The sequence below is a fragment of the Mastigoproctus giganteus genome, chromosome 8 (genome assembly GCF_048544385.1).
Source record: "Mastigoproctus giganteus isolate SK-2022 chromosome 8, ASM4854438v1, whole genome shotgun sequence".
Classification (NCBI taxonomy): domain Eukaryota; kingdom Metazoa; phylum Arthropoda; class Arachnida; order Uropygi; family Thelyphonidae; genus Mastigoproctus; species Mastigoproctus giganteus.
Window position 1 is genome coordinate 83,638,060 of NC_143582.1, and position 13,267 is coordinate 83,651,326.

The window sequence follows — 13,267 nt, forward strand, 5'->3', positions numbered from 1 at the left end:
GTTGTTAATAATGTAAATATTATTTTGTTGTCTCTGTGGGTTGCAGAGGGCCATTTCGTTTGTTGGCTAATTGTATTTTGGTAATTCACCTTGTTTTGTTGCTGAATTATATATGTATATATGTGCTATATTATATATATATATATATGCTACATTACTTTAAATTATGTTATTAATAATGTAAATATCATCCTGTTGTCTCTGTGGGTTGCAGAGGGTCTTTGCATTCAATTGGCTAACTGTATTTTGTTAATTCACCTTGTTCTGTTGATGAATTGTTCATGCTAATTATTTTTAGCTGATGATTCAGGGTTTTAGTGGATCTTTCACCCATAGCTTGGGTCATATGTCTTTGGCAGCAGGGGTTCTATTGTCTTAATAACCTTATTAGTTGTTTAAACCTGAACTTATTTAAAATGATTTTATGTGAGTTGCTGCATAAAGGGTTTTAGATTTTATGACCTGTTTTATCGTTTTAACTTCTATTTGTTTGTTCGTGCTGATAGTTTCAGCTGAACTTGTATATTATAGAAGTTGTTGTGGTTGTTTAGTAAATTGCTATCAGTACTGGTTGAGGATTCTCAACATTAGTGTTTGCTCCTTGTTTTGTTTGGATGTCTCTGTTGTGAGAGCCTGTATTTGTGTTTGCTGGCTTGACCCTGATCCCAGTTTTCTGGCGTCGGGGTTGTGTTCAGGCTATCACTTGTTAAAATGTAAAATATTGCTCGATTATTGTTCTGTTTTTTTAAGTTAAATTTTAAGTTGTCTACTTGGACTTGCTCTCTGATTGTGTCTTAGGTTTTGGAAGTGGGTTTATTACGATTACTGGGTAAAATTGATTGTATGTATATATGCATAGCTGTTGTTAATTAATTTTTAATTATATGTTCCGTGTAGTCTTCTTACTTTTCTCTTTTATATTCTTCTGCTTATATTTCTAGAGGATATCTGTATTCCTCTTCTCTTCTGTTCCTTTTCCTTCATTCTCTCTCTTCCCTTTTCCCTTCTTCCGTTCTAAATTATTTTGAGGTTCTCCTTGTGACAACCTCGGTACATGTCTCTTGATAGTAGAACCTGGCTGCCTCCTTGTGGCTTGGAACTGGAGTCTGGGGGGGGGGGGTCTTTGTTCTCCTGTCCTGCTAAATGCTAAATCCTGACTGCTAAATTCCAGGTGCCAGCTTACAACATACAACAAAACACACACATAAAGATACAAACATTTCATTAGATTTTTTTTTTTTTTTTTAAATGCTGGCCTTGGCACTTTGCCATTAGATGACTCAGCGGCATATAGAGAAAACTCTGGTTACTGCCCTTACATACAAGAATACTTTGACCATGTTCTATCCCTGGCCAGTATTGCACTATCTCCAGTGGGTGCAGGATTTGTGCTTCTGGCATGACAGTTTAATAGCATACCCAGGCCTGGCTCCTTGTGCCAGGGACGGGCACCAGGACACACACACACACACACACACACACACACACACACACATGCGCGCGCAAAAAATCTTCAAAATACTGACTTTTATTTACTGTCCTGTTTTAACTTGAACAAAATTATTAAATTAAGCACCAATTAAATAAAAAAACCCCCCAATATATATATATATATTAAATATAAAATAAAATACCAGTGAGTTAAAACCAGGAGGAAAAATGGAAAAATAAAAATATGACAAATGCACCAGAGCATGCAAACGATGCAGATGTGTGTGCGCGCACACACACACACACACACACACACACACACACACACACACACACACACACACACACACACACACACACACACACACACACACACACACACACACAGTAAACCCTCGCTATTCGCGGGGGTTCCGTTCCAAAGTATGAAATATATAAGAAAAACCAGTCTAAAATTTTGTCTATGTATGTATTATATGTACCTTCATAATATGACCATGTACATAGACAGTACATAGTGAAATGCAAGCATATGGCATCGAAATGAAAATAAGAAATAATTTAATATTAAATGTAATATTTATTAGAAATTTCAAACCAGCACCTTTGCTAGCTAAAAAACTTATCCCCCCGCCAGTGCTATCACCAGTTTCTCTAAAGTGTTGATAAAGGTGTTTTTGCCTTTTCACGAATGATGAGTGAACTTAACGGAATTTTATTTTGAGTTCGGTCTTCTATCCACAGATTTAAAGCCTTTTCCATTTTTTCTAATTTAACATCACAAGTTACAGAGCAAATTTTTGAAGCAATTAGTGCTTTTCACGGACACTACAGCGGATTTTTTCTTCCAGTTTTTTGATTGATCGTATCGTTGACTCATTGATTTTATAATGTTTTGCCACTGAGGAGACACTTTCACCATTAGAAATTTTGTCTAATAACTCAATTTTATTCACTAATGTCATCGCCTTCTTTGATCTTTTCACATTTCCCTTGTTATTTGTAGCCATATTTTTGTACGGGTTAGAAAGAACTTGCCCACAATAAGTCACTTTCTTCCGTTAACACACCCAAAAAAGTCTGTTTTACATTGCAAAACGGTAGATTGATCACTATCAATTTATAAATTGTAAATTTATTCAATTTATAAGCATATAAATTAAAAGCAAATGACGAAACCTTCCATGACAAGCGCATAACACATACTGAACGAGGATTAGTGAGAAACATCCACGCTCGCGATTTTGTCACACTTCACCCCCATCCACTGAGCGCTGTTTTGACCGGGAAAGATAATTTTACCCACACCCACGTTTTTTTATGGCGGAAAATGTTCACGGTGCTTTAAAATTCACATTTTTTTAGGTTTCATTTTATATTAAATCAGCGACCACGAATACAGATATCGCGATTAGCGGGGGTTTACTGTGTATTTCTCACAATATACGTATATATATATATATATACGTATATTGTGAGAAATATAACAGTTAAATGTAAAAATGGAAGTGAACATTGCACAGAATGTCAAAAGCAGAGAAGAAAATATAGGGTGTACCGTAAAGACATTTAAAAAGAAGTGACCTGTACTAAAAATATTAAATAAGAATGAAAAATAAAAGTAAAAGTAATGGTGGTAGTAGTAGTAATAGTGGCATGTGATGCAAGAAAGCAAGTGTATGAGCTTATGCAGCATCAGCCAAAAAAAAAAAAAAAAAAAAAATCACACCATTCCCTCCAAATGCCTGTCTAGTTCCTCCTTAAATTTATTCAACCTATCAACTTCCACAACGACAGATGGAAGTTGTTCCAGCAATTAACCACCCGCTGGATAAAGGCAAATTTCCACACATCTATTCTACATCTGTCTTTTCTTAATTTGAATTTATGTCCCCTTAAGTTCGTAATCTGAACAAGTGGAAGGATCCCGTCAGAATTGAACGTGCTCAACCCATTCAAGGCCTTATACACCTCAATCAGATCACCGCGCAGGTGCCTAGTCTCCAGCCACTGCAATTTGCAGAACTTAAGCCTCTCTTGGTAAGAGGATCCCTTCATTTCCCTCACCAATCTTGTTGCCCTTCTCTGCACACGCTCAAGCAAATCTAGATCCTTCCTAAAATGAGGCCTCCAGACCTGTAAGCAATACTCAAGGCATGGCCTGACTATTGCCTTATATAGAGGGACAATCACCTCTTTTTCCTTGTTAGCAAAATTCCTGTATATCATTGACAAAACCCCATGACCTGCCCTGGCAGCCTCTCTGCATTGCTCAGAAAACTTCATATCTGACTGCACAATTACTCCCAGGTCTTTTTCATTTTCTACCACCTTAAGTGGCATCAGATAAGGGTGGGCAAATTTGTCTATAATTCAGAAAGGGAAAGTAAAGCAAATATGCAATAAAATCTGATGACAGCAAAAGTAAAATTTGATACATGATCAGGTATTTCATCAGGGGATTATACCTGACCATGCATAAAAGGACTGCGTTTCTGTACTTGTTTATAACAGTGTAAAAAGAAGAAATTTAAGAAAAGAAATATTATAAAATAAGATCGAAAAAGGAAAGCAATATAACACATTATGGACAAGGTAGTCCCAATGCAGTGTATATAGTAAAAGATAAGGTAAGGTAAATTAAAAGTAAATTAAAACCAAAACTAGTTGTACTAATAATTGAGAATAAAAAGAAATTGAAGCAAGCAAATAGTAATAGGCTGAAAAGTCAAATAAAACAGAGATTTAAAATAAATGATAGCTAAAAAGCTTGAAAATCTATACCTGATATTTAGAAAAGTAGGGGCTGGAAATGACAGCACGAACACACTGCCAATACGATAAATGCATCCAAAGCAGTAACATATAAGAGCAGTTCTATGCACCTTTTCCATAATGTGTTATACTGCTTTCCCTTTTTGATCTTATTTTCTAATATTTCTTTTCTTAAATTTCTTCTTTTTACACTGTTATGGAGAAGTATAGAAATGCAGTCCTTTGATGCAAGGTCAGATGTAGTCCCCTGATGAAATACCTGATCATGTATCAAATTTTACTTTTGCTATCATCAGATTTTATTGCATATTTGCTTTACTTCCACTTTTTGAAAAATAGCCAAATTTGCTCAAATTTGCCAGCTACTGTTACTTTTACTTTTATTTTTCATTCTTATTTAATATTTTTATTAAAGGTCACTCCTTTTTAGATGTCTTCAAACATATATTTTGTTCTCTGCTTTTGGCATTGTGTAAGTTACACTTCCATCTTTACATTTAACTGTTATATTTCTTACAATATACATATATTTATATATATGTATATATATAAATTTTTTTTTTTTCTGATCTTCATTCTTCACCTCTTATGTCAGACCCATTTAACAGTATTACTGTTTAAAACAGGAGTTCTAGGTGGAAATGGGCGTATGCCTAGGAGACATATATGCGCGCGCGCGTGCACACACACACACACACACACACACACACACACACACACACACACACACACACACACACACACACACACACACACACACGCGCGTTCTATGTGTCCCAGGAGATAGAGATTTGGAACATATATTACTCCTTCTCCATGTAGTCACCACCCAAAGCGACACATTTCTCCCATCTTTTGCAGCATTTCCTTATACCATTTTTCTTGGTTTCGCTGTGTTCTTGAAATCATGCTTCTGTGACAAGCATAGTTTCTGGCAATGCAGAGGTAATTACTATCACAGAAATTTCCTCTGCATTGCCAAGAAATGCTTTCTACACAAAATTGATTTCAGCTGCGAAAAGAGGAAAAAAGTAGAAGGTGCCAAGTCAGGAGAATAAGGTTTGTGTGGCAAGATCAGTGATTGCGACAGCAGTGTGAGCTGATGCATTGTCATGAAGCAACAACATGCCTTTGCTGAGCATGACACATTGCTTTTCCCTAATTGCCACATGTAATTGCTTCAATAAATTGCTGTAGTAATGTTCATTGATGGTAGTATCATTCTCTGGGTAATTGAGAATAATGCCCATCTTGTCCCAGTAAACCAGCAGCACCACCTTTCCTGCAGATGGTTGCACTCTAGCGTTTTTGGGAGTTTGTGATTATTGCTATTTACATTGTTTTGAAACCTGTTTTGTTTCTTGACCAAAGTGATGTATATTAGCCATAGTCACCAATCGGCGGTGGGCGGAGACTTGTCAGAATCACTGTCAGAAATAGCGATTAGTTCAGCAGCGCAGGCCTGCTTTTTTCTTTCTGAAAACTTGTGACAAGCAAGTAATCTGTCATGCTGAAAACTTATTCATATTCAAATCATTGTGAATTATGCTCTTCACTGATCCATAGCTTATTCTAATCTCGGCAATTATCTATTTAATTTTTATTCGGCACTAATTGAGGATCAGCTGTTCAGTTTTCTCCATGAATACAACAGTGTTAGATATGGATGGCCATTCTCTTCTTTCCTCATCATGGGCATTCTCCTGGTTGCACTTCAACTGTCTCCACCATTGTATTATGTCATGTGATGGACACATATCCTTATACACCGTAGACATCTCTTCATGGATGATCCTTGGTTCTTTGCCTTGCAGAAACAGGAATTTTATGATAGACCAATATTCCACTTTACCTATAATGACACTGTCACACTTTCAACTCTGTAACAAAAAAAAAAAAAAAAAAAAACTCCATAAGATTTAGAGCCATGAAACTGCTGACATAAATCACTAGATAAACAAGCAATACAATCAATAAAACATAATGTTTGTAGAATACACAGGTTGGTGGAAATTTTTTGATGCCCCCTCGTATAATGCAGAGTCATGGTATTCTAACATCCATTGAAATAAGATAGAAATTCTGAACATTACATCATATGAAACCCTCCTAAACTAGCGATATTATAGCCTAAATTGTTATTGTGCCTATAGCAAGCAACAACAACAATGAGAGCAAAGAATGGAGAGAAGTTTTTCACTTATGTGAATATGAAGAAGAGAAGAACAAAATCAGATTGGGCCCTTGTGTGATGGATGCAGGATAGTCTTAACTAACATAATTGATATTGCAGACAAATTGAGCAGGTACTTTGCATCGGTATTTACAGAAGAAAGGTCCTTCATAATTGAGGGGAACTGTGGAAGTGAAGCTGGAAAGAATGAAGTTAATGATATTGAAATTTCAGATTATTATTTATTAGAAAAACTTTTGATCCTGAAGGCAAATAATTCTCCTGGAGTTTGATGGCATATGCCCAGTTATTTTGAGGGAGGTGGATTGCATTGAAATATTAAGGTTAATTATGGGGGCACCTCTAGACTTGGTAAAAATTCCCTGTGATTGGAGAAGTGCCAGTATGCCACCAATATGTAAAGGCAATTCTAGAGGTTAAAAAGAAAAAAACTACTGACTGGTCAGTCTGACTTTACTGTTAGGGGAAAATAATTGAATCTGTGATCAAGAGTGCAGTACAGGATCATTTAAATAGAAATGGAATTCTGAAAAAAAACACAGTGGTTTTGCAAAGGGAAAATCATATTTGACCAACCTGGTAAGCTATTTTGGTTTTGAGCACTCAGAACTGGATGCAGGAAATAATTTCTACATTTTTTACTTGGATTTCAGCAAAACATTTGACTCAGTACTGCACAGGAGGTTATTGTATAAACTGTATTGTGTTGGAATCACAGAAGTTTGAAACTCTGTGTATAGCTAATTTTTGTTTACATACAATATCAAAAAATAAAATATGTACAATAGCACAAAATGTCTACGTCTCTGATATATCCACCTAAAAGATATTGCTCTTTGAAATGTGAGAAGGAGCCATTCTCAAAAAGACCATTCTAAGAAAATTCATGATTCATGGATAGTGAGTTTGCAAATATACGTAGTACTACCCGTTTTGAATAGTTTGAATGATTGTGTAGGTTCAGTTCTACCTGGGAAAATGCCAACTGCAAATTAGTACTTAGAATTTGGGTTGTATGAATTTTGAATCATCCTGTATAGCATAAGCTATTTCACCCGTACTTAGTTTATCTCTTCATGCTATACTATAAATAGGATAAAAAATTTTTTTTACCTCTATTTTTCAGATGGAAAAGTTGAAGTAACCAAAGAAGGAAGGTTCTTGAATACAATGGGTCCTGGCAAAGTATTTGGTGAACTGGCCATTCTGTATAACTGCACAAGGACAGCTACCGTTAAAGGTAAGTTATAATTTGTTGTAAGTTGGTGAGAAGTTTGATCACTGGAGGCTCCCCATGAAGGTATAATGATTTCATTACTGTTTAGAAAATGCAGCTTAAAATCTTATTGAAATGACTGGCAGGAATTCTTAACCTGACAGTAGTATTGCCCTGTTTTTTATTTGTGAGTAATAGTAGTCAGGGGCATTCCTAGGGTATGTTGTGCCTGGGTGCCAAATGAAAATTTCTGTCCCAACCTTTAAAATTTTCTTCATATGTGTATATAAGTTTCAGGTTTTTAGGCATCCCTTGATTGTTGGCACCTGGGTGCAGTGCACCCAGGTGCACCCTTGGGATGGCGTGCTCCTGGTGGTGGTAGTAGTAGAGGCATGCGATGCAAGAAAGCAAGCTTATTTAGCATCAGTCAAAAAAAAAAAAAAAAAACCAAACCCATTTCACACATCCATTCCCTTTAAATGTTTGTCCAGTTCCTCCTTGAATTTATTTAAGCTATCAACTTCCACAACAACAGATGGAAGTTTGTTCCAGCAATCAACTACCTGCTGGCTAAAGGCAAATTCCGCACATCTATTCTACAACTGTCTTTCCTCAATTTGAAATTATGCCCTCTCAGGTGATTATTTTGAACAAGAGGAAGAATCCCATCAGCATTGAGTATGTGCAAACCATTCAAGGCTTTATACACCTCAATCAGATCACCTCGCAGATGTCTAGTCTCCAGATGCTGTAATTTGCAGAACTTAACCTTTCTTCGTAACAGGACCCCTCTGTTTTAATCACCAATCTTGTTGCCCTTCTCTGTACTCATTCTAGCAACTCTACATCCTTCTTAAAATAAGGCCTCCAGACCTGTACGCAGTACTGAAGGCATGATCTGACCATTGCCTTATACAAAGGGATAATCACCTCCTTTTCCCTACTAAAAAAATTCCTGTATATCATCGACAATACCCCATGACCTGCTCTGGCACCTGTCTTCACTGCTCAGAAAATTTCATAAATACTTCACAAATACTTCCAGGTTTTTTTTTTTTTTTTATTTTCTACCACCCTACATGTAGTACCATACAGTTGGTACGTTTCTCTGTGGTTACTTCTATTCATATGCAGTACTTTGTATTTGTCCATGTTAAACTTCAGTTGCTAGTTCTCAACCCATCTGCCCAACTTTTCTAGATCCTGTTGCAGTAGCACACTGCCATTACTGTCATTAGCAACCCTGCCAACCTTTGTATCATCTGCAAACTTTGACATTAAGCTTGATATACCTTCATCAATATCATTGATAAATATACAAAACGAACAGTGGGCTAAACACTGAACCCTGGGAAACTCCATTAATAACATTAGTCCACAAAGAGCAGTGTCCATTGATTATCAATCTCTGTCTTCTCCCACTTAACTGCTCTTTCATCCATTGTAGCAGCTTACCCTTAATATCATACTGCTCCAATTTTTACAGTAGTCTTCCATGTGCAACAGTGTCAAAAGCTTTCTTGAAATCCAAGTATATGGTATCAAAATTATTTTTTGCATCCAGTTCCTTTGTAACCACATCATAGTATCCAATCAAATTTGTGAGACAAGACTTTCTCTTAACAAACCATGCTGTGTCTGAATTATTACTGCAGTCTTGTCTAGATGATCCTGCAATGCATTTTTAACCAGTGACTCCATTATTTTCCCTGGAACAGAAGTTAAACTAACTGGTCAGTAATTACTCATGTCACCCTTCAATCCCTCTCTGTGAATTGGGGATAAATTTGCACATCTCCAGTCCGTGGAACTTCCTCTGAGTCCAAGGATGCTCTCATAATTATGTCTAAAGATTTGTTTGCTTCCTTTGCCACCTCCTGTAGTATAACTGGATAGATCCCATCCACCCTGGGTGGCTTTCTTATGTTTAACTTCAGCAATTAATTCAGATTGTCAGCTATCTGAGAATGATCATCAACAGTTGAACCATCAATATCAAGTATAATAGTATTTTGTAGTCAGGTAGGCTACAGATTTTAACTATAATATTTGACAGAAAGTAATAAAAAATAATAAGTATTTGGTTTTTTGAACTGTGTTTGCAGTGACTAATGCTTGACCTTTTACCAATAGATTGCAATGTTTATTAATTCTATTTCTGTGTTTTTTTTTTTTTTTTTTATGGCAATTAAATTTTTAAATGATTTTTTTTTTTTTTTTGGCCACTAAAATTACTCGTTAGTTATAATGAAAAAAAAGTTAATTAACATGTTCACTACAGCTATGTATTCCTTGGGGCACTTTTCTGGGGTGCTGGAACAATTAGATACTCTTTTTACTTCTTTTAGTAAAAAGAAGGGATTATTTCATATGTTAAGAATCATCACTCCGAGTAACATGGGAATCTGTTGTTTGTAGTGTTCTTACTTCAACAGATGCATTTGAATGAGATTCAGAATTTGCATCGCTTAAACAGAATTCTATTTCAGTATCAGATGGCATATTATAAAGAGCTGATTCACTGTCATCAGCTTCAATATAGTGTTCATCCCTGTTCCTTTTCAGTCATGGTGTTCCAGGCTGTGGATCCATTATAATAACATTTTAGAATAAAATTTTATAGGAAAACACTTTATACACAAAATTTTATCAGTGGATACATGCTAAGGATGATGTTTTGTTTTTCACAAACTAAAGAATTAAAATTCAGCAAGCATAATCCACAAAAAAATTTGCCTTTTCTTCTTGTGGAAAATACTAAACTAGCTAAAATAACTTCAACATACGCAAAGAAAATATACTAACCTAAATAAAATTACTTCAACATAAGCAAAGAAGATATGAAACTGTGAACCAAGTACATATATAGCTTTTATAGCACTCTCTGGACTGTGACTGATGTTAAGCCAAATCCTAGCTGTAATGCAAATAGCCCACGGTTTGGTCAGTATGCTGCTATTGAATAGTTGTACATTCCATGTGCTTTCCTTTTACAGCATTTATTTATTGACTGCATTTGAATAGATGCATATTTACGGTAAGGCACAAAAATTGCAGTTCATTTTGATGCAAGTTTGAATTCTGGCAGCAAGCATGATAAATTAATACCATATGGTGGTCCATGTTAAACCATGAACTAGCGTATATTTTTTTAGAATTGAGATGTGACAGTTTCTAGCTTTTTTTTTTTCCCTCGTGCAGAAACATCAATTTTACTATCACTATTACTAATTAGATGTCAGAATAACATTACAGTATTTCTGTGCTCTTGTTATATACAGGAAAAGCTTTAATTCAGGCTATGAATTTCATCAGGACACAGTGCAGTCCTGCTTTAGTTAAGTAGTTTTTATTTTTGTATTTCAAACTGCAATTGTACATAAAAAGCAGGCCCCCGAGTGCCAAGCGATTTTTCTCAGTGATTTATAGAGTGCTCTTATTAACGAAAAAAGTTTTGTTTTCTGGTGTCTTTTTCCATTTTATTTACTTCCAGCGGTTCTGTGCTTAAAGTATTAAGTAAGAACACAGAAAGGAAAACAACCTTTCTTTATTTAGTATATATATATTTTATTAATAACAAACAGCTAATTTCTACAACCGTTTGGTCACTAGTGGCACCACTCCTGCCTCCATGTGGTGGGGCCGGTAAACTGGGAGAAGAAATCCACTTTCTCAGGGCAAAAAGGAGTTATGATGGATAGCAACAGAAGAAACAATTGCGGATCTCTCAATTCAGCTCCATCGACCAGGGATGATATAACTACATCCAATGCAAAGAGGCAGAAAAAAGGAATGAAAATTCTGCTCCTCTTTTTCTAATTCTGCACTCCTTGACAGACAACCCACTGAGTATGCTTTCTCCATTTTTAATACAGAAATATATTGAAAATGTGGCTGGCCCTCCAAAAATGGTCCGAAAACTCTAACCTGGAGACCTTCTAGTTGAGACGAATGAACATAAATCAGAAAGACTGCTTAGAATTTCTACATTTGGTGAAATTACCACAAAGGTTACCCCACATGCCACCTTAAACTCCTCTAAAGGGGTAATAGCAGAGGGGGATCTCCTTAACGTTTCAGAAGAAGAGATCGTTCAAGAACTAAACGATCAAAATGTCATACATGCGAAAAGGATAGTCAACCCACTGAGTATGCTTTCTCCATTTTTAATACAGAAATATATTGAAAATGTGGCTGGCCCTCCAAAAATGGTCCGAAAACTCTAACCTGGAGACCTTCTAGTTGAGACGAATGAACATAAATCAGAAAGACTGCTTAGAATTTCTACATTTGGTGAAATTACCACAAAGGTTACCCCACATGCCACCTTAAACTCCTCTAAAGGGGTAATAGCAGAGGGGGATCTCCTTAACGTTTCAGAAGAAGAGATCGTTCAAGAACTAAACGATCAAAATGTCATACATGCGAAAAGGATAGTCATCAAGAAAGATGACTATCCTATCTGCCATTAACAATAAAAGCTGGATATTTGAGATGTAAAATTAGACCATACATTCCTAACCCAGTCTGCTGTTTTAAGTGCCAGAAGTTTGGGCACTCCCAAGCAGTCTGCAGAGGTGTGACCAACTGTGCCTCCTGTGGTTCAAAAGAGCATATATACACAGACTGCACTATTGAAATGCAGTGCTGTCCAAATTGCCAAGGAAATCATTCGGCATACTCAAAGAAGTGCATCCAATGGCAGAAGGTGAACAAAATCCAAAAATACAGAGTTGAAAACAAAGTGCCCTACCATGAGGCAAAGAAACAGTTTTTAGTGTCCACCGGCCGCCTTTTTTTTCTTTACCAATCGCCTTCTCGATGGTAAGCCCTGTTACGTCACTTAGGTGGCAACGAACGTGTAGAGTGGTTCTCTTCAAGACGCCTGGTCAGCGTGAAGAGGATAAGACCAAACCCTCCAGCATATGACAGCACGACAAAACAAATGGCCCTCAGTCCCCAGCAGCTTTCACTCCCCCTCTTACGGCAGTGAGAGGATCAGAGTGGAAGCAGAGAATGCTAAGAATCTCTGGGTACAACCAGGCTGCCATGCACGGAAACTGAACTTGGCCTGTTATAACGTAAGATCACTCATTGGTGAAGACAGGATATTAGAGCTGGAAAAGGAATTAGAAAATGTGAATTGGAATATCATCGGTTTGGCTGAAACAAGAAGAAGAAATGAATCACTTATAAATTTATCAAGTGGAAATCTGCTGTACACCAATGGAAACAATGAAAGGAGTGAAGGTGGAGTTGGGTTTCTGGTCCATAATTTAAAAAACAACATTTTGGAATTCAAAAGTACATTGACAAGGGTGTCAAGGCTAATACTCAAGATTTCTAAGAGGTCCAAGTTAAAGGTTATAATGATTTATGCACCAAGATCGAGCCATGATGATGAAGAGGTAGAAGAAATGTACACCGAAATTGAGAGTCTTCTAGATGAGCAGAAAACCCACTACACTATTATTATGGGGGACTTCAATGCTAAGGATGGAAAAACACAAAACAGTGCAGAAAGGGGAACTATAGGAAATTTTGGAATTGGTGAAAGAAATGAAAGAGGTGAAAGACTTGTGGAATTTGCAGAATCTCAAGGATTGTCAGTAGTGAACACTTTTTTTCAAGGAGAGGGTGAAAAGAAAGTT

The 13,267-nt window shown here is 36.4% G+C and overlaps 1 protein-coding gene across 1 annotated transcript in view; it reads left to right on the forward strand.

Moving 5' to 3' along the window:
* LOC150081686 (cGMP-dependent protein kinase, isozyme 2 forms cD4/T1/T3A/T3B-like) overlaps nucleotides 1-13,267 on the forward strand; it is a 386,373-nt gene that overhangs the window by 139,996 nt on the left and 233,110 nt on the right. The window contains exon 3 of the mRNA XM_090379551.1: nucleotides 7,527-7,640. Within this exon, the coding sequence (XP_090235677.1) occupies nucleotides 7,527-7,640 (114 nt within the window). The remainder of the gene's footprint in view (nucleotides 1-7,526; nucleotides 7,641-13,267) is intronic.